The sequence below is a fragment of the Tursiops truncatus genome, chromosome 16 (assembly GCF_011762595.2).
Source record: "Tursiops truncatus isolate mTurTru1 chromosome 16, mTurTru1.mat.Y, whole genome shotgun sequence".
NCBI classification, from domain to species: Eukaryota; Metazoa; Chordata; class Mammalia; order Artiodactyla; family Delphinidae; genus Tursiops; species Tursiops truncatus.
This window is the reverse complement of record NC_047049.1, coordinates 59,285,263-59,308,361: the sequence shown is the minus strand read 5'-3', so window position 1 is coordinate 59,308,361 and position 23,099 is coordinate 59,285,263. Positions and strand designations below refer to the sequence as shown.

The window sequence follows — 23,099 nt, the reverse complement described above, 5'->3', positions numbered from 1 at the left end:
TTCAATATCCTGTGATAAACCATAATGGAAAAGAATATGAAAAAGAATATATATATGTATAACTGAGTCACTTTGCTGTGCAACAGAACTTAAACACAACATTGTAAATTAACTATAAAAATTTTTTTAAAAGAAAGAAAAAAGAGAATTGTTAGCTAAGAGATTGGCCCCCATGTGATTCCTAAACAGATGGAGAGGTCAGCTGGAGTCAGAGTGGGCTGAGGAACATTCTGGGTTGAGTGTTTTCAGCTTTGAATTATATGAAAATCATCTTAACTATCATATTTATTCTTACCCTTTGTACTTACTAAAACCTTTAATGACTATTATTCCTTTGTATTAATTTTAAGTAATGTATTTATTATCTGAAGTTACAACCTGGAACAGCTTTGTTAAGAATATTTTTAAAGATCAAACAAATTAAAATAAATCCCCTTCACTAAAGATAGTAAAAGGAGGAAAGTTAACCAAAATCTGTGCATCTATATGAGGCCAGAGTGGTAAAGACAAATAAGACTTATGAATGTTTTAAAATTTCCAATTAGTTGAAGCTGGATTTGTTGTTCTTATGGTGTTCCCGTTGGATAAATTCTGGAAGGAATGAAGGAAGAACACCAGTCAGCTAGTACATGATTCTTTTGCTTGTATTCCAAATTGAGATTTACAATTACACAGGACAGTTAACGTTAGAAATGTAGGCAGCACGTTTATTTTGTTTTTAATTAGGTACAATAACTTACAAGAAACGAAAAAGGAATTCTGAAACAAAATAGCTACTTTCCCATTTTATGTTTTGCTCTTCTCATGGTTTAAGTCTGTTACACTTACACAATACATGGGAGGGTAGAGAGTGATTTTTATAGCAGCTGTTGTGTCCCTCTCATTGCAGAGGAATAAAAAGAGCCTGTAGTTACTTATATTCGTGAGTGTTAACTACGTTCTTTTTCATTATTAGCTGAAGCTAGAGTGAAAATAAAAATCACAGAATGGGCTTCCCTGGTGGCACAGTGGTTGAGAGTCCGCCTGCCGATGCAGGGGACACGGGTTCGTGCCCCGGTCCGGGAGGATCCCACATGCCACGGAGCAGCTAGGCCCGCGAGCCATGGCCACTGAGCCTATGTGTCCGGAGCCTGTGCTCCACAACGGAAGAGGCCACAGCAGTGAGAGGCCCGTGTAATGCAAAAAAAAAAAAAAAAAAAAAAAAAAATCACAGAAGGCCTGCTTTTGGCTTGAAATCGTTTACTTCATTAATGTAAGGAAGATGTGACACAACTTCTCACTACCTCTTCTTTCTCCCCTTTTATTTTATCCTAAGCTAATAAAAAATTAAGCAAGTCTGTAACTAAAAGACAAAATATAGAAGCAATATGGGAGTATAAGTTACTGCAATTTTATATGTAATGATTTTTTTTCCCCTTCCATCCTAGCTTTTCTCATGCATTTTAAAGGTTTCAGAAAAATAAATAAATCCACTATACCTTAAAAAAGAGAGAAGAATACAACAAGATATTTGGGGTCAGTAAATATTATATTTATGTTAATTATTTTTCTTTCTCAACTTTTATTTGGAAAAAATTTCAAACCTACAGAAAAGTTGCAGAGAGATTACAATATACAGTCTTACACCTTTTACCTAGATTCATCAATTATTAATACTTGGCCACATTTGCTTTATTTCTCTCTCTTTACACACACGTGTATATATGTATACAGGCATACCATTATTTATTATTTTCTGCTTTATTTGACAGTGTCATATATCCTAATCCTTCAGCTCTAAATGCTTCAGCCATGTTTTTCCTAAGAACAAAAGTATTCTCCTGCTCTTGTTCAAAATACAGACTCTGATTTTACTTTTTCGTGAATCCTGTCTATTACCTGTGTTTTATCAGCATTCAAGAACAAAGGAAGGAGTGGGGGAATTATTAATAGCAGCCACCCACTTCCTAAGTTATTCACCACTATGCATCTTTCAGAAACCAAGTGTGAAAATGAAAGATAGAGGTTGATTTTCAAACCTAAATAAATATAAAGTAATTGATGGACAAGGCCCCTGTAGCATTAAAAGTAAGCCCTATTTCGTAAGATATCGCGTACAGTTGAATCATTTCCGCAAATACCTATTAGTATTTATTTTCATATATTCATAGACTTTCAGAGTTGGAAGGGCCTTACAATGTATGTTGTATAACTCATTCATTTTACAGATGAGAAGAACTGAAGTTCAAGGTCACACACCAGAGATGAGATTAGAATCTGGCTTTTCAAACTTTTAATGCAATATTCTTTCTTTTATGTTATGTTGCCTCCCCATGAGCTCTTGTTGCTTATGTTGGGGTCTTGATAAATGCGAAAGGTAAAATGTCAGAGACTAAGACACCTAACTAACTAATGTATCCCTAATGTAATCTCATCTGGATGAACTACAGCCGTGCTTCTCAGACTTTAATGTGCATGTGAATTTCCTAGTCATGTCGTTGAAATGCAAATAATGAATCAGTAAGTCTGAGGTAGGGCCTGAGAATCTGCATTTCTAACACGTTCATCTGATGCTGATGCTGCAGATCCATGAACTACATGTTGAGTAGCAGTTATCTAGAACCAGCACAGAAATCTCATAGCCTCCGGACACTGGCAAAGTAGAAAAAACTACAAAATACGTAGGTTATATAAAGTATAGAGAATAATATAACTAATACCTATTTACTCATCATCAAGCCAAAATAAAATACTTTTAAAAGTTCTTGTTTTCCTCAAATATCGTATGTTAACGCATATATATGGAATCTAGAAAAAAGGTACAGACGAACTGGTTTGCAAGGCAGAAATAGAGACACAGATGTAGAGAACAAACGTATGGGCACCAAGGGGGGAAAGCGGGGTGGGGGGTGGTGGGGGGATGATTTGGGAGATTGGGATTGACATATATACACTAATATGTATAAAATAGATAACTAATAAGAACCTGCAAAAGAAAATTTTTTTTTAGAGTTCTTGTTTTCCTAACTTTTATGTCACTTTAGAGAAGGGAGTTTTATCCCAATACATTAATTTATAGATGAAACTACCTATTTCCCCGATATTGTTATATACTGAGATTCCACAGACTTTAATGGTACTATGGAAGGAAATATTAATTCAGGTGATGAAAAGAACCATAGTCAAACTGAACTGTCAGTCAAAAAGCACAACCAATGAAGTTCCATTTTTACTCTCAATAAAAAGATCTTTTAAACCAGCTACCTTTATTCATTTAACAAATACTGAGAGTTCACACTCCCATGTAGTTTACATTCTGATTTCATTCCTTTATATCTAAGTCTGTATGCTGTTTTGAATTGTCTAAATGACTATTGAAAGGTACAAATGCTAGGTGTTAAGGATTTTGCATTTAGGTTTTTTGTTGTTGTTTAAAAAAGAATAACTAGCAGTATACTTAGTGCCATCTCAATACAACATGGAATACATTTGTACCTGGAGCAACTAAAAATAAAAGACATTTCATATATATGAAGAAATTTGTTCTCTGAATATCTCCCAAAATGCTTATAGAAGTAATAATTACTTCATTGTTACTCAGAGTAGTTTTAGCAGTAAAATAACAAGGCAAAGTCATAAAACATGTCAATGATAGTGAGGTATAAGGAGGAAGACAACTCAATTAGGTAAATATTAATTAAGCTTCTACTTTCTCCTAGTGTAGGGGGGTGGGGTACCAATATATAAAGAAATGAAGGCAGTCTTCAAGGTGATCATTGCTCTGAAGGGGAGGCAGGCATCCAAACATAATTAGAATACAGTGTGACAAATGAAAACAGGTATGGACAAAATCTAGGAGCAGTGCAGGAAAGTTGCAGAGGAAATGGAGTTAGAGAATGTAATATATTTTAAAAATGATTAAAGAAACTACGAGAATTCAGAATTTCTATAAAAGAGAAGGATGGATAGATAACATGATAATATAGTCTAGGTGAAAGGTATAAAAGGGTGTTGACTGTAAAATTCAACTTTGCTGTTTGTTTGAAGTTTCATGATAAAATGTTGGGTAAAATAATAGTTATAAAAAAACAGGTAGTATTATATAGAGTGGTCACAATTTTTACTTTTCTTGTGAGTGAGCATAGGTTCTTAATAAATAGAAGGAAAGGAACAAAATAGAAGAGAACTTGCCAGTTCACAGTGGGGAAGGCAGGTTGTCACTGAAGTAAAGCAGAAATGCCTTACACTGGTATCTTTTTTTTTTTCCACAGTACGTGGGCCTCTCACTGTTGTGGCCTCTCCCGTTGCGGAGCACAGGCTCCGGACATGCAGGCTCAGCGGCCATGGCTCATGGGCCCAGCTTCTCCGAGGCATGTAGGATCTTCCCAGACCGGGGCATGAACCCGTGTCCCCTGCATGGGCAGGTGGACTCCCAACCACTGCGCCACCAGGGGAGCCCTGCACTGCTATCTTTAACGTGTCTGTCCTGAGACCCAAGAGAGTAAAAGTGCATCCATTAAGGAAAATGTAGCAACCATCAGGGTGTGAGGACATTCCAAACGTAGGTGTAGAATTGCCTCAGACACTAGGGGTTTCGACTACACAATGAAATTTTAATAGATATTGGACTCTAGTTCTTATGCAGTATAAACGATAGGTTGTAATTTTGGGGTAATATCAAAATCTTAAATAGAAACATTGTTTATCAATGAATTTATACCAAATTAACTTAATAAGTAGTGATATACTAGAAATATTGGTAATATTTTCAATCTTAGAGCCTAGATATTGATTTCAAAACCTAATTTAAGAGAATTTGCTTTAATGAGCATTTCTTGATACTATTAAATGGATAGCTATTTGTATTTACTTGGATTTTAAAATGACCTTTATGTGAATTTATATTATGTTAAATGATATGATATACAGCTAGTTATGGTTAAGGTTTAAATGCTCTGATTATTTTAGTCTGTTGTTAGATCAGCAGTGAAGATTTTGTGGCTAAGGTCTTGGCTTTGTATGCTTTTATATACATGTATGCTATTATATACATATGTCTTTGTGTACGTTTGATCCTCAGAGCACTGTGAGTTGTTGAACAAGTATTACTTTTTAAATACCTTATTGATAATTTGGGAACTAGATTTGATTTCCTAATTAGAAAACTGATATTGAAAGATACAATGAAAGTCCTTCATATTGCCTTGTTTTGTAGATGTGAAATTCTCTTGAAAATCAAAGGTATATAAATTGAATCATGACTTCCATTATGAAGTCACAATATATTCTAAGGGGGAAATGTTGCCAATGTTATAATAAAATGTAGGAACCATTTAAAATAATATATTCAAGGAGAAAATAATTTTCCAATATTAAACTGTATTATATAATTTAACTCACACTTAAACTGTATCAGGAACTTTGTTTCCTTGGTGAGTTATTGAAAGAAGAATAAAATATGCCCTGTAGGTAGTCTAACCCTTTAAGTGTTTTTTACAGTGCTTTCTGAAGAGATTCTCGTTTAAACCTTCAGGTTTCTAACTTTAACATCACATGGTGTTTATATTGTATAATATCTCTTTGTTTAGAGATAGTTTTGGCTTTTGAAATGTGTTAAACTTACTAAATTCTTTTTAATAAGAGGCCCTTAAAGAGATTGATTTGTTTTGAGTTTTGGGGTTTTTTTTTTTTTTGGCTGTGCCCCGCGGCATGCAGGATCTTAGTTCCCAGACCAGGGATCGAACTCGTGCTCCCTGCAGTGGAGACCACTGGACCTCCAAGGAAGTCCCTGTTTTGAGTTTATATTTCTGAATATCTTAAATTCTGGTAGGATGTTGGTCATTCACATGTTGTCCCATTTATACTGTCACTTATCCTTAAATGAAATCAGCCTTGTGAAATAGTCAGTTTTGTTGTCATTGCTGTCTTTAATTTAACAGCTGGGGAAACTGAGACTTTGGGGTTGAAATTCAAGATTTCAGCTGGCCCCAACTCTTCTAACTGCAAATCTCCTATATCTTGCGGTTTTGAAGTCACGGTGCTTATTTTAGTATGTTTGTAGAGTTGAAGTAGTGAAAAATTATTGCCGATGTAATGCTTCAACAGTTTTATTACGTCAAGGGTACAGATAAAACTGATGCCAAATTGTAGAAGCTGTTATAGGTGTGTCTTGCTTTAGAACACCTGAAATAGTTTTACACTGTTAATCCTAGTATGCTTGTAAGCACTGGATTCTAAAGGTAAGTTTGGCAAAGTTGTTGAAACCTGGGTACCCTGGTCTTAAAGAAGAGAAACTTTTGGAACATGTATTGAAAGGATCCATTCTCATAAGCATTCCTTGTTATACTACGGGAAATGTAATGGGAATATCATTTGACATCTAAACTCATGATATAGTAAGGCTATTTATAACAAGGTTTTAGCCATGGACAAGTATATATAATTATTCCGTCTAAAGCTTTTTGACATAATTAATGTAGTATTTTTTATACAGTTTAACATAGGTAACAGATATTTGTTTCCTAATAAAATTAGGTCCCAAGATTTTCGTAAATAAAGGGAACTGGGTTGATAAGGAAATACCTTTTTCCTCTTTCTTTTTTTCTCTATTTTTTTCTATTTCCCCGCCTCTGGTTTAATGTCCAACTGGCTGTGAATATTTGCAGGGTATTGACAGGTTATTTAGACTTGACAGTCTTCCCAAGTTGCTGGCAGGAATACATTGCTGAGTTTGCTCTTCTGAACAGTGAATGGTGTGTGTAGGGGAAATTGCATAATTTATGATAGAACTAAAGGATTTTAAAGTTAGTTTTGACTTGAATTTAATAATTTGCTCTGGGGTCATGGAATGTCTTTTTATAATAATAAAGTTTGATTTTTAAAATTATCTTGAATCTTATGACTTGGGAAAATAAAGTTACAGTGCTTTGTACTCTTAACTTGTACTCTTTGTACTCTTAACTTTGTACTCTTAACTTGACTCTTAACTTGATAATGCTAGCATTTTTCTTCTCCTGGGGTTAAGATTTAAGGGTAATGGTTGTAATACCAGGGCAGTTGTTAATACTTTCCTTTACTTCACTCGAATCCCTGTTTTTCCTAGAGGTTCTCAAGCTACTTATCAAAGATGTGGACTATCTCATACCAAAAGTATAAACTTGTATTTTCTTTTCAAGGGACTGAGTAGGCACCAAATCACCTTATTCAGTTGGCATTGATGGCCTAGAGGTTTACGCTTTCTCTGATGATTTCTGCTCATTCTGAATATTTACTTTCTTAACCTTAATCTTGTTCTCTGCCTATGAAGTTTAAATATGTGAATAATACATGCCATTTGCCTGAATGTTTTTCTTTTTTTACTTTCTTGACATATTTTTAAAACGTTCAGCATCAATTATTTATTAAACTCTTCCTATTTTCTTGTGATTTATTAAGAACATACAATTTAAACAACAAAATACATTTCAGTCTAGGAGAGTCATGGAATACAATTTAGAATGCCAGTGCCTCTTTGGTCTTGAACACTTATATTCCTTTCCTTATATTTTTTTGTCTTTGTTTTGCTTTTGTTTATTGTTGTTATTGTTGCCATATTTCAAAGAAAAAAGGCAAGAGCAAAATCATTTTTGTTCCCATTGGCCTTATTAGACTATAGGCTGTTAGAATGGTTAAAGAAAGAAAAGGACCTATGTGTGTTTGTGGACACTTACTAAGTAATATTTTGTAATTGCCAATGTCATTGTAGAAGTGACTGGGAAGACTTTGGGAAAGTGGGAAAGTGAATTATCTCAAAACAACAGAGGGGTTCTACAGCAAAGATCAGCAAACATTTTCTTAAAGGGCCATATGGTAAATATTTTGGGCTTTGTGGGCCGTATGGTCTCTGTTGCAGCTACTCAACTCTCCTGCAACTACACAGCTACTCAATTCTGCTATTGTAGTGTCAAAGTAGATGAATGAGCTCTAGATAGTAAGTAAATAAATGAGTTTGTGTTCTAATAAAACTTCATTTACAAAAACTGGTGGCTGGCCTGCCAACCCATGTTCTATAGCATTCTAACAAATAATATTCATAAACAGCCATGTATTTATTTAGTTCTCTGCCCCAGATACACATCTTTTATTAATGTTGAGGATAATCTGTAAAATCATAGAGGACAGAGGATTTCCTGTTTTAAAATGGCCTAGTAGATGTATACTGAAATATTTTCAGGTAAAGCAATATGATGTTTGGAATTTCCTTTAAGATACTCTGTGGAAAAGACCTGGTTCATATAGATGAACCAGGTTTGACCAAATGTTGGTAAATATAGAAGCAGGTGATGGGTGAATGGAAGAAATTCATCACACTGTGTTCTCTACTTCTGTGTAAGTTTGAAAAAGTCCATATTAAAAAGTTACCACTTAAAGAAATAATGGCCCAGTAGTGGTAGCAGTTTCTTCCTTCTCTTGGAATCACTTTGAAATAGAAAGGAGAATAGGAAACAGAAATACAAGCTCCATCTTCAGTATGACCAGAGAGATCTCTGCAATCCCAAAGCACAATACTGAAGAACGGCTGCCAGATCTAGTAAAGGGAGTGTGTGAGAAGACCCCAAAAGAGGATGCCTATGATATGGTTGCAGATCCCCAGCAAAGCTCAGAGAGCTTGGTTCTCCAAAATAAGTGGCTGGCCTCAGACTTCTCCACAGCAGCAATCAACACTAAAACTTTACCCACGAAGTCCTCAAGGAAAGATTAATTTAGGAATCTTGTGCCAAGCCAAATAATCATTCAATATAAAGGCAAAGACAAATATTTTTTAACATGCCAAGCTTTAGGGAATTTAGCTCTCATGAGTCCTACCTCTATAAGATGAAGTTCAGCCAACCAAGAAAAACGACAATTGAAGTATTGGTAGTAAGCCTAGAGTCCATCAATCTATGAAATTAAGATTAAAACAAATGTGAAGATTAGGTTTTGCAGAGCAGAGTATGAATGTTTAAAATTTTGACAATGTTGACAGTTTTCTAACGAAAGTTGGAAGGGTGCAGGACAAATGATGTAAAGTGGTAGAAACCCCAGTTTTTCAACACGCTGTCAAAATATGTCATCTAAAATCAATAAATTCAATAAAAGAAGTATGTGGGGTTGGGGGGAGGTATATAGATAGATAAACACCAAGAAAAGTTACATAATAAATAAACTGGATAATAGAAGGGAGGGAAAAAGACACATAACTATAAGTTCATCATTGCTCATAATAAGAGATGGAAAAAATATATATATACATATATATATATCAGGAGTACCAACTGATGGAATTGCCATTTTTAATTGGGTTGGGTAGAGTAGACCTCACTCAGAAAGTGAAATGTGAACAAAGATTTGAAGGAAGTGAGGGAGCTTGATAGTTTTCTGGAGAAATAATATTCTAAGTAGAGGTAATAGCTATTGCAAAGGTTCTGGAACAAGAGTATAGCTGGTCCATACAAAAACCAGAAAAGAGCCTAGGGGCTAAAGCAGAATGATTGAGAGGCAAAATGGTAGGAGGTGAAGTCAGAGAGATAACAGGGTATCAGATAATATTGGGCCTTAAAGGCAGTTCAAAGAACTTAGATCTTACTCTAAAATGACTACTAATACAAAAAAAAATAAAAATAAACTTTCCATATTAATATTAGAAGTACATGTTTAACTAAAACATAGACCATTTAGTAAACTATTTTTAAGAAGAAAGAGCAGCAATAAAAACAAAAAACATAAAAATTTTATAGCATAAAATTTGATGAAAGGACATTAAATATACATTATATTAATAAATATAAACAGGCTAAACTTTTCTGTTAAAAGAATCCCAGATTAGATCACAAAAACTATAGAGTCATTCCTAAAACAAAAAAACTCAGGAAAAATAATAAAATTAAAGGACAGGCAGAGCATTAACAGGCATTTGCAAACTAAAAGGAAAAATTCAGGGGTCATGATCCTAGTATTGGACAAGACTTAGTACAAAAAGAATTACATTAGATTAAAGGGGACATATAAGATCTGAATAAAGAAAACCTTAAAATGCTTCTCAGGAACACAAAGACTAAAATAGAAAGGCTTACAAGGTTCTTGATTAAGAAAGACTCAAAAATCACATAGATGTCAGTTTCCTTATGTTAATCCATTGAGTTAATAAGATCTCAACTTCAAAACAAACAAACAAACAAAAAAACTAACATTTATTGAATACTTATTCTATGCCAGGCACTGTTCTAAGTGCTTTATGTGTATTCATCATTTAGTCCTCACAGCGACTTTATGTGGTAGGTGCTAGTATTACGTTTTGTCCATTTTTCAGTGAAGAAACTTGAGGCACAAAGAGGCTAATGAACTTGCAAAGATTGCAGTTAGAGTAAGTTACAGAATCAGAATCTGAACTCAGGAGTGATTATAGATTCTATGCTCTTAATCACAGTGCTGTGTTATTTTTGAAGCTGATTGTGTGTGTGTGTGTATCTGTGTGTAACTGGAAATACTGACTCTGAAGTTCATATGGAGCTACAAATAAGCAAAAATAGCCAGGAAAATTCTTAAAGGAAAGTAATAAGGGAAACTATCCCACCCTGCCAGATGTAAAAATATAAAGCTAGGATATTTAAAACAGTGTGGCTACTACGACATGAGCATATAGATCATTGGACAGAAAAAGATCCAAATTCATATAGGTATTTGGAAAATTATCAAGGTAGCATTTCAAATAAGAGGGGAAAATGAATTATTAAGTATAACGGTTAGCTGTGTTATCATTAGAGGTTAGTTGGATTGCTGCTTCTTAACTGACTAAAATTAATTCCTAATAAATCAAAGATTTAAACTTGAAAAATCAAACTAGAAGCCATGGAAGAATTTTATAGTATTCTCGAAGTAGGGAAAGCTGCTGATATATGACACAGGACCGTTAAACCACACAGAAAAGATTGAAAAGTTTGACTCTTAAAACATGAAAATTGTGTGCATACAAAAACACCATTAACAAAAATAAAAACAGGGAAATTTTTATGACATATTTCGTTGACCAAGGGATAATTTTCTTAATATTTAAAGAACTTCTACAAAATAATATTCAAAGACCAAGATCCAAATTTTAAAAATGGCAAAAGATGTAAATACTCAGTGCATAGAAAAGCAAATACAAGTAACTCAGATTAAAACATGTATAGATTATCACTCTTAGTACAAAAAATGCAAATTACAATTATGGTGAAATACTGGTTTATCTTGAAATAAACCAAAATGTTCATCACTATCATCTTAGGATGATAGGAGTTTGAGAGACTTTTCTTTTATCTGTATTTTTAAATTTTTCTACAAAGAATACATACTATTTAAATAATTAAAAAGCTATTATTTATTATATACATACACATGTGCATATAACATTTGTTGTTGTGTACTGACAATGGATGTGTCTTTATGTATTTTCTAGGTGCACCAGAGGCTCTCTTCCTGGCCTAGCGGAGTTGTTTATTGCAGTACTGTTGTGCCCTCTGATGGTGAGTTTTGGCAAATCCATTTTTATGTCCAATGCTTTTTTTTCTTTAACTGTTTCCCATTCTCAAACTGACATATAGATTTATAAACCATACTCTTTCACTTGAGATGGGCTTGGAGTCAGAGGGAGAATGTGTTGGGGGGGACTAAAGAAGAGAAATAAAATTTGAATGAGGATATAGTAAATTTAGAAGAGAAATCAGGAAGAAAAATTAATAGACTTAAGTTTTCATAGATCATGGAATAATACTGTCTACTCTTTCCATTTATGTTTTAAAACTGGGAACATAGTTAATGTGAAGATCGCAGAAGGACCACCTTTGGCATTTCCTAACCATTGAGTCTTCATACTATGGATAATGATCAAACCCTCCAGCTCCTTCAGGGTATCAGAGCCTAGACAGAAGCAATTCAAAGTCTGAAACCTCCTGTCCTTTCTTGTCTTTTTCTTCCCTTACGCTCAGGGCTGTAATACTCTTCTCTGTTGTGAGAAAAAATTGAAAAAAGATGCTTGGGGACCACAGTCCTTTGGAAAAGTCCATGATGATGCAAATTGGCAAGAGGATCTAAGCTTTGATTTTATTTACAGTAGTGGAGGAGATAAGTTTATAACTCTTCTTGTCATTTCTTTTACCTAGCATTACACATTTACAGTTTAGACTGTTTGCTTAGGGTTGACTGTTAAATATATTTTCTCTTTGTAAAGTTTAGTGTGATAGAACTCTAACTTCAACCTTATAAACATTAATTCATAGGCATAGCAACCATTGAAGGAGCATCCTGCAAATTTACAAGGACACCTGAAGTTGAAGAAACCTCAGATGAACCATTTGAAACTCCTAGGATCCCCTGTATTTAATCAGTGTAGCTATTTGCAGTGTTATCAGAACCTGTCCCAAAGCTGTTTAGTTATTGGAATACACAGACAGTGTGCTCATATTCCCTGAACTTGGAGGAAGTATCCATTTTTGATTACTCATTTGTAGTATGGAAAGGTTAAAAGGAAAAATAGGCCAGAATCAAAACAATGAAAAATGGTAGCTGGCTTTCTTTTTCCTATCTCTTAGAGACATAGAGAGTTGATAAAGTGATATTAGTATATAAATTAAAAAGAAGTAGGTGGGTATCACTCTTGCCCTTAGAACTGTCTTGGCCCATTAAACAGCCAAATGGGGGCTGTCCACATCTATACCAGCACCACTTCAAGGTCTTATTACTGTCCTCCATTGCCACTGCAGGATTACATCATTGGATAGTTTCAATAAAGAGAGAATTTCTCCAATATAAAAATATTGTTCATAGTGCTAAATCCTCTCAGCTTTTGCTGAACTAGCAGCAATTCATTTAAAAATTTCTTATTTTTATAATGTTGTCAAAAACTGTTAAATATTCAGTGTCAGTATTTATATATATTCATTAAGTTATATATATTCAGTGGCAACTAAGTCACACTACAACAGGACACTTGTGCCAGTAGTTGTTATTACATTCAGTGGCAAATAATTTGAACTAATGAATTCATACTGAAATTTTTATTATGAATTTTACCATGTAATACAGTTACTATTATCCTAATAACAATCTGTATAGAAGCCTTTCAGTAATGTAACAATGTACAGTTGTACTGGGGTATCTGGCTGAATGTTATCCCAGGACAAAAATGCTAGTATGTTGCCTCTATGTTGTGTCAGGGGTTGAAGACAATATTTTTACAGAGGTAAAAGGATACATACTTAAAAAAGAAAAAAAAGAAAGAGATGCTCCCAAAATTCCTACCAATACTATTGCCCTTCTTAAGAAAATCAACTCGTGTTCATTATCAAGAAACAGAAGCAGAAAATGATTTGATTTAATGCAACTCAGTGTCCTTACTACTCCCAAATTATATACCTTTCTTATGTTGTACTTCTAAATTAATCTTACCTTAGGCTGGTATAGCATATATGAAAACTCTGCTTAATACACAGCTACTTCAACAGAATTTAGCCACCAGTAGTAAACATCTCTACCATCATTCATTGCTTCTTGTTATGACTACTGGGTCATATTCTATAGCAAGTGAGAGCTTGACCCTTTTTTTTTAAATACAAAATCTAAAATACCACATTATATAATTGTGATATTTACATACCTAGTATATAATATATATACCTAATATATACTGCCTCTCGATACTTGCTTGTTAGTTTTGTTGTTTGACAAAATCTTCTAGAGGCTTCCCTGGTGGCGCAGTGGTTGAGAGTCCGCCTGCCGATGCAGGGGACCTGGGTTCATGCCCCGGTCCGGGAGGATCCCACATGCCGCGGAGCGGCCGGGCACGTGAGCCATGGCCGCTGAGCCTGCGCGTCCGGAGCCTGTGCTCCGCAAAGGGAGAGGCCACAACGGTGAGAGGCCCGCGTACCACCAAAAAAAAAAAAAAAAAAAAAATCTAGATATGACTGATATCCGATATGTAAAGTATATAGGTTATCTTAAAAGTTTAACCTCCCTACCAAAGCAATCTAAAAGGTTCTTAATTTTTCTTGTGTCATAAATATTTTTGAGGATCTGGTGAAAGCTCTAGATTCTCTCTCGAAAAAAAATATTTTTATATACACATAGGAAATGTTATATATAATTTCTTAATGATACAGGCTCTCAAACCAGCTCATGGAATCCCTAGTCTCATGAACCTCAACTCAAGAACTGCTTTGGCTACACTGCACACAGGTGCACATGCACATCCCTGTACCCAAGCCCGTGTTCCCTTTCATGAGAGGCATTAGGCTTAGAGGTTAAGTGTCAAGCTTTGGAATCAAGGTTTGCATCCCAATTCCACAACTTAACCACCTTTTAACCTTAGGCAAAGTAATGCACTTCTTAAAACCTCCTTCCTCATGTGTGAAACGGAGATAGTAATAATTACCACCTCCAAGAGAAAAATGTACTTTGCCTACAGAAATAGTACTTACCCATCAGAAGCTCTTATTCTTTTCTTTTTTAATATATATATATATATATTTATTTAATTTATTTATTTGGTTGCACCGGGTCTTAGTTGCAGTAGGCGGGCTTCTTAGTTGCAGCTTGCTGGCTCCTTTAGTTGCAGCACATGTGCTTCTTAGTTGCAGCACGTGGGCTCCTTAGTTGAGGCCGGTGGGCTCCTTAGTTGCAGCTCACCGGCTCTTTTAGTTGTGGCACGTGTGCTCCTTAGTTGCGGCTCGTGGGCTCCTTAGTTGTGGCATGCAAACTCTTAGTTGCAATATGCATGTGGGATCTAGTTCCCTGACCAGGGATCAAACCCAGGCCCCCTGCATTGGGAGCTCGGAGTCTTAACCGCAGCTCTACCAGGGAAGTTCCCAGAAACTCTTATTCTATAAAAAGTGCTGTGGTAGTGTTAAAGACCCCTAATCAAAAAAATGTGGTTTGGGGCTTCTTGTTTTAATTTTTCTGTGCCCCATATCCTCAATTGTAAAATGACTAACTGAAATTTTTATGATTGTATGGCTTGTAGCTTATTTAAGGTCTTTCAAATCTTTCAGGAGTTCCCCTTCATGGTAATGAAAATTAAGGATTAATGATGAAAGTAATTCTATTATAGACAGGTTGACTGTATTATTTCTCACTCGACCCAGGACACTTTTGAGAGTAAAAAGAGGACACCCAGAGTTGTCCTGACAATTTTAAATATGGTAAACCAGGACACGTCTTCACTGTAGGTAAGCTAGAGTAAGAGCAAGAAAAATAGTCTCTCTGTTGCCTTCATTTCTCTATCCAGAAATGTAATGTTACTCAATTAGCCTTGTATTGGGAATTGCGGTAGAAAGCTGTGTCTTTTGTGTAGTTAACAAAAAATGTAAGATTTCCTTACAAAAATTGTTTGAGGACAAATAATTTTAGCATTGAACAGTTATTGAAATTCCTGTTTAATAATAAACAATCATCTGTTTAACTAACCCAAATATAGATAATATATATAAATTCTTAACCTAAGTTAAGTCTGTGGATGGTTTGGGGAACTGGATATATGCCCCAGTTTTTCCTTTGGTTTTTATCCCATTCCTTTTTTAAAAAACTTTATTGATGTATATTTTATATATCATAAAATTCACCTATCATCATGCAAGCATAATAACAATCCAGCTTTAGACTATTTCCTTCACCCCTAAAAGTTCTCTTGTTCCTGTTTTGCAGCCAATCCCTGCTCCTACCCTAAACCTGAGGCAAACACTAGTCTGCTTTTTCTCTCTGTAGTTAAACCTTTTCTAAAAATGTCATATAAATGACTCATTCAATATGTAGTCGTTTGCATCTAGCTTCTTTTACATATCCTGTATGGATATATGTTTTCATATCTCTTGGGTAGATGCTTAGGAGTAGAATGACTGAGTCATACGGTAAGTATGTGCGTAATATTTTTTAATTGAAGTACAGTTGATTTATAATGTTTCAGGTGTACAACAAAGTGATTCAGTTTACACACATATATATATTCTTTTTCAGATTTTTTTCCCATTATATATTATTACAAGATATTTAATATAGTTCCCTGTGCTATACAGTACGTCCTTGTTTTTTAACTATTTTATATACCATAGTGTGTATCTCTTAATACCAAATTCCCAATTTATCCTTACCCCCCTTTTCCTTTGGGTAACCATAAGTTTGTTCTCTATGTCTGTGAGTCTATTTCTGTTTTGTAAATAAGTTCATTTGTATTTTTTTTTAGATTGCACATATGAATGATATCATATAATATTTGTCTCTCTGTCTGACTGACTTCACTTAGTATGATAATCTCTAGGTCCATCCATATTGCTGCAAATGGCATTATTTCCATTGTATATATATACCACTTCTTTATCCATTCATCTGTCGATGAACATTTAGATTGGTTCCATGTCTTGGCTATTGTAAATAGTGCTGCTGTGAACATTGGGATGCATGTATCTTTTCAAATTAGAGTTTTTGTCTTTTCCATATATATGCCCAGGAGTGGGATTGCTGGATCATATGGTAACTCTATCTTTAGTTTTTTAAGGAACCTGCATACTTTTCTCGTAGTGACTACATCAATTTACATTTCCACCAACAGTGTAGGAGGGTTCCCTTTTCTCCACACCCTTTCCAGCGTATGTAGACTTTTTGTTGATGGCCATTCTGACTGGTGTTAGGTGGTACCTCATTGTAGTTTTGATTTGCATTTCTCTAATAATTAGTGATGTTGAACATCTTTCCATGTGCCTCTTGGCCATCTGTATGTCTCCTTTGGAGAAATGTCTATTTAGGTCTTCTGCCCATTTTTTTTATTGGGTTGGGTTTTTTTTAGTATTGAGCTGTACAAACTGTATATTTTGGAAAGTAAGCCCTTGTCAGTCAATTCATTTGCAAATATTTTCTCTCACTCTGTATGTTATCTTTTCATTTTGTTTATGGTTTCCTTTGCTGTGCAAAACCTTTTAAGTTTAATTAGGTCCCATTTGTTTATTTTTGCTTTTGTTTCTATTACTCTAGGAGACAGAGCCAAAAATTATTGCTGTGATTTATGTCAAAGAGTGTTCTGCTTATGTTTACCTCTAGGAGTTTTATAGTATCCAGTCTCACATTTAGGTTTTTAATCCATTTTTAGTTTATTTTTGTATATGGTGTTGGAGAATCTTCTGATTTCATTCTTTTACATGTAGCTGCCCAGTTTTCCCAGCATCACTTATTGAAGAGACTTTCTTTTCTCCATTGTATTCTTGCCTCCTTTTTTTTTTTTTTTTTTGCGGTACATGGGCCTCTCACTGTTGTGGCCTCTCCCGTTGTGGAGCACAGGCTCCGGACGCACAGGCTCAGCGGCCATGGCTCACGGGCCCAGCCACTCCACGGCATGTGGGATCTTCCTGGACTGGGGCACGAACCCGTGTCCCCTGCATCGGCAGGCAGACTCTCAACCACTGCGCCACCAGAGAAGCCCTTGCCTCCTTTGTCATAGATTAATTGACCGTAAGTGCGTGGGTTTATTTCTGGGCCTTCTGTCCTGTTCCATTGATCTATGTGTCTGTTTTTGTGCCAGTACCATACTGTTTTGATGACTGTAGCTTCGTAGTATGGTCTGAAGTCAGGGAGCATGACTCCTCCAGCTCCGTTCTTCTTTCTCAAGATTGTTTTGGCTATTCAGGGTCTTTTGTGTTTCCATACAAACTTAAAAAATTTTTTGTTCCAGTTCTGTGAAAAATGCCATTGGTAATTTGACAGGGATTGCATTAAATCTGTACACAGCCTTGAGTAGTGTGGTCATTTTAACAATATTGATTCTTCCAATCCAAGAACACAGTATATCTTTCCAACTGTTTGTGTGGTCTTCAGTTTCTTTCATCATGTGCTTAACTTTTTAAGAAACTGCAGAATTGTTTTCCAAAGTGGCTGTCCCACTTTGCATTCCTACCAGCAGTGTTTAAGTGTTCCAGTTTCCCGTATCCTCCCCAACACTTGGTATGGTCAGTCTTCTTGATTATAGACATGGTAGTGGATTTGTAGTATTATTTCATTGTGGTTTTAATTTGCATTTCACTGATGACCAAGATGTTGGGCATCTGTTAATGTACTCATTAACCATTCAAATATTTTCTTTGATGAAGTGCCCAAACTTTTTGCCCATTTAAAAAAATGAACTGTCTTTTTAGTATTAATTTGTAAGGGTTCTTTTTATTCTAGAATTTTTCCTGTTACTTTTAAAATAATTTTGTGGGAAAGGGTGGACTTTTTAAATCATGTTTTATTATTAATGGCTGCTCATATACAGTTGGAGATTCTATATTTATTGTCGTCACTATATTGAGGACATAAACATACCCCACCACTGTCTTTCATTCCAACTTTTAAAAACTTGAAAACAAAAAAGAGATGAAAGTAATGAAATCATGAAAAATGATAGAAGAGAAAGCCACAGTGTTTTAATGTGGGCAGAGTTCTCATCAACCCAAATGTGAAGTTGGGAAAGCTGAAACACCATTTTATTTTTCCATTTTAAAAATATATCCTACAGTTTGAATTTTTTTTTGTAAGTAGAAGTTTCATATTTTGAAAATACCAAAATATGGTTGAACATGTTCCATCACAAAAGTCTTTTTTTGAAGGCTTGTATAAAATTGGCTTTCACATTGCTAAGAAAAACAGCCACATGAACATGGAAAGACGTTTAAGCTTTATGTGCTGACAGTATTTAAACTGGCTTAGTGTGGAGCAGAAGTAAATTTATGTCAAATTTCAGATGATATTATCCATTCTAGGATTGCTGTCATTTGTTTCAATATTTTGAAGTAAGTTTTGAGGGAATTTGGAAACTATCCAGTTTTGTCCAGAGTGCATGTGACTTCATGAAACTACTGATATTGCTCTAAGGAGTTAGTTTCTAGTTTTTGTCTGTTAATACGCATGTTGATACAAAGAAAAATCCCAAATATGTGATTTCTGGTGGAAATTAGAAAAGCTGTTAACATTAATGGCTATTACCATCTTTGAAATAGTGTTAAATTTCTTTTCCAAAATAACTACCAGGAAAAAAAATTTTTTTTCACTCTAAGGAAGATCTTGGTACTCTACGAACAGATGGCACATCTTCCAAACTTAGAGCCATGCATACTTATATGGCCTCAGAGAAGAAAGGAGCTCTACCCAGTGCAATAATACATTGGTTTTTTTCATTGGCACATACTGGCAGTGAAGACTTCGAACAGCCCTAAAAGAAGGCCTGCCTGCTACCACAGAAGTAGTCACTGTTATGAGAACAAGATTTTATGAGAAAAAGAATCAAAATAGAAATTTTTCCTTTGCTAGATTAAACTTTGGACAGGAGTTTGCTTTTTAAGAGAAGAGAAAATTTATCACAAGGAAGTGTTTAGTTATGGCTTGATTTACTTGGGGATATTTGGGCCTTTATGAATGAGCATAATCTTCCAATTCAAGACCTTACAGTCATTATTATGGATTTGGTAGAAAAATCATGAACCCTTTCAACCAAGCTGTAGCTCTGAAGTAGGTAGAAATAGACAACCTTGTGAATTTTCCAGCTGTTGGATGAAGTTTCTCTCTAGGCTAGTCACGAATGGAGAGGTTTGTCAGTTTCTCTACAAGAATTAGAAAAACCTTAGAGCTCTTGAAGATTACCTCCACTCAGAAACCTTAAAACTGGAACTCAGATTTCCAATTGTTTCACTATTGATATTGCATCAAAACAGTGAGTGATATGAATTCAATTCTAAGAGTCTTAGAAAAATCTTTGGTTCCTTGCATATGCCTAGCCAAGCATCATCTGGTGAAGTGAACTATGAGAGCTGTGATTATGTTTGTTACCACATACCTTTCCCAGAGTCTCAGAGTTTTTACAACTTCTTTTCATCAAAATAGAAAGGTACAACCTTTTTAGATATCAAAGATAATGTCCAAGTTATCATGTTCCAAAACCAGGCCATTATGTGACTTCTTTATTCAAGCCAAACAATAGCAGCCTTGTAATTGAAATGTTCTTTTATATAGAATTAAAGTTTATTTTCTGTTTTAATTTGTAAATTTGTGTTTTATTTCTTAAAAAAAAAACACAACAGAAAATGGCTGTTAATTTTGATTTAAAATGAGGTAAAATGCTTCAGTTTTTGTGAACGTTTATTTTTAAAATACTTCAATGCAGTAGTCTGCTCATAACAAAATACTGTAGACTGGGTGGCTTAAACAACAAAATTTTATTTTCTCACAGTTTTCGAGACTAGAAGTCCAAGATCAGGGTGCCAGCATGGTTAGGCTCTGGTAAGAACTATTCCTAGCTTGCAGATGACCACCTTCTCACTGTGTCCCCACATGGTGGGGGCTGGGGAAAGCTCTTACTCCTCCTGTAAAGCCATTGTCCTATCAGATTAGAGCCCCACCCTTATCTTCTCCTTTAACCTTAATTACCTCTTAAAGACACTATCTCCAGATAGTCACATGGGGGAATTCGAGCTTCAAAATACAAATGTTGGGAGATCAAAATTCAGTCCATAGCAGGTAATATGAAGGAAATCATTTTCCAATGCAACAAAATGATTGTATCTAAAATTTTTATGTATAAATCGTTTTGAATTTTTTCAGGAAGTAGGTCTAAGAAGGGAATCCATACCTTCTTCAGGTTCTCAAGGAGGTCTATTATCCAAAAATACCTAGGCACATGGAATTTGTTTGTATAACTTAAGCTTTTCTTCCCCTTGTTGCCCTCAGTGGAACAAGTCATTTTTGTTCTCTTGGGGTTTAAAGGCATGATTGGAAATTTTCTCACGGAAACTTATATGATTTTAGGCTTTGGGTTTTAAGACTGTAGATTTTAGAAAAAGCAAGAAAAACTATTAAGGCAAGCGTTTTTCCATATTCTCATTGAATCTCCTAAGCAGCCTTCTGAGGTATTAGACTCTCTGCATTATAGGTAAGGAAACGGGGGTAAAGTTATATTCAGTAATGGGCTCATGTATTCAAGGTGTCTCCTGTGGTAGAACTTCAGTACTACTAAATCTGAGATTCCAAAATCCATCATTCTTCTACTGCACTTCACTCTCTGTACTTTAGGATTATATTCAACTTTTTACCACCCAGAAATTAAAGTGAACCAAGGGTCAAGGTTTAATGAAGTTACTTTCAAAGCAGCACCATAAAAAGCATTATTCTTTTTTGTTTGTTTAAATATTATTTATTTATTTATTTTGGCTGCATTGCGTCTTCATTGCCAAGTGCAGATTTTCTTTAGTTGTAGTGAGTGGGGGGCTATTCTTCATTGCGGTGCATGGGCTTCTCATTGTGGTGGCTTCTCTTGCTGCAGAGCACGGGTTCTAGCCATGCGGGCTTCAGTAGTTGTGGCACTCAGGCTCAGTAGTTGTGGCTCGTGGGCTCTAGAGCGCAGTCTCAGTAGTTGTGACACATGGGCTTAGTTGCTCTGCAGCATGTGGGATCTTCCCAGACCAAGGCTCGAACCCATGTCCCCTGTATTGGCAGGCGGATTCTTACCCACTGCACCACCAGGGAAGTCCCAAAAGCATTATTCGTAGAAAGAAAAATATGTTAGAGCACTATATTAGGACAGGATTTTATTTTTACAAAAGCAAAATAAAATAGTTAATTCTCAGTAGAATGAGTAGATGAACGGAAGGAAGGAAGAGGATGACCTTTTACTTAGCACAAATGCTTTTAACATTTATGAGAGATTAATTATCTTCATAAACAGATTTTAAAAGAACCAGATTTAATGAAAGGTACATAGGTTGTACTACTATTTAACATAAAACCAATAATACCATGCATTTTAAAAAGATTTATAACTTTAAGTCTTTTCACAACTTTTATCATTTAAGCCTCGTAATAACTTCACACAAATGTTTTTACATAGTTCTACAGAGAGAGGTTCAGTTGTACAAATACTAATTCACCTTAGGTTCACAATGAAATATATAGCTGATTTCACTAAGTTCATTTATACTACCAGTTGGAAGGACCCAAATGACTGGATTTATCAAACTACTAAAGTTATGATTCTATAATTGGACTTTCTTATACTGATATAAAAAGATATTTTTTACATAAATATTTACCTGCTTTTCAAAATGAGTGTTCTTCAAATGATAGTATGTGACAGATTTAGCATTTTTAATATACTATGAATAATTTAAAGAAATTTTAAATCATCTATTTTACATATCTAAGTAAATTTGAGGATGTTTTTGCCTTAATGTATAAGGAAGGGCCTTACTATCACCTAAATAATATTTAATGTATTCTATTAAAATGATAATCTTATGTTTTGTCTAATATATCATAATTTAATGAAAAAGGATATGGACTTTTGGAATTATATTTATGAACAGAGAAGTGAATATTAAAAATAAATTATTTGAAAGTATCTATGAGTGAAAACTAATTAAAAAATCTGTAAAGCATTTATTGAGAAGAATAAACTTTATTGAAGGACCTAAAAAAAGATAGAAATAAATGCAGAGTTATAATATGTTAATGAATATGAGGACAACATTGTAACAATTGTCAGTTTCCCTCACATAAATTTATAAGCTCACTACAGTGCTAATATGAACCTCAATAGGAGCTGATGAACTTATTCAAAAATTCATATGAAAGACTAAAACTATACAAATACTTAACATAAATTTGGAGTAGAAAGGGGGGGAAAGATTTACCTAAACCACATATTAAGATGTACTTTTAAAACCATAATAATCAAAACAGTGGAGTATCGGTACAGGAAAGATTGTAGGATCAGATTAGAGAAACCTTGCATATATGGAAATGTGACATGTGATAGAATTAGCTTTGAAAATCAGGAGAAGGGGCAGAGTCAATGGTGCTGTTACAATTGATTTGTTATTTCATAAAAGTATATTTCAGATGGCATAAGGAGTAAAATGTGAAACAGCTCTAAAAGAAAAAAAAAGTTAGCCTAATTTATATCAGAAACTAAAACATGCCTCCAAAAAGCTATTAGAACTAATAAATGAATTCAGTTAAATTTCAGGGTACAAAATTAATATATAGAAATCTCTTGCAGGAATTCTCTGGTGGTCCAGTGGTTAGGACTCTGCACTTCCACTGCGGGGGCACGGGTTTGA

General features: G+C 34.7%; 1 protein-coding gene across 4 annotated transcripts in view; it reads left to right on the top strand.

Annotated features, from left to right (window-relative positions):
- Window positions 1-23,099, top strand: part of MCU (mitochondrial calcium uniporter) — a 271,464-nt gene that overhangs the window by 213,587 nt on the left and 34,778 nt on the right. For 2 of the 4 annotated variants that reach the window (XM_073793479.1, XM_019936101.3), the window contains one exon: window positions 11,435-11,501. In XM_073793479.1, coding sequence (XP_073649580.1) covers window positions 11,435-11,501 — 67 coding nt within the window. Of the gene's footprint in view, window positions 1-4,275; window positions 4,350-11,434; window positions 11,502-17,306; window positions 17,467-23,099 lie in introns of those variants that run through there. The other 2 variants (XM_073793480.1, XM_073793478.1) reach the window with 2 other exon arrangements.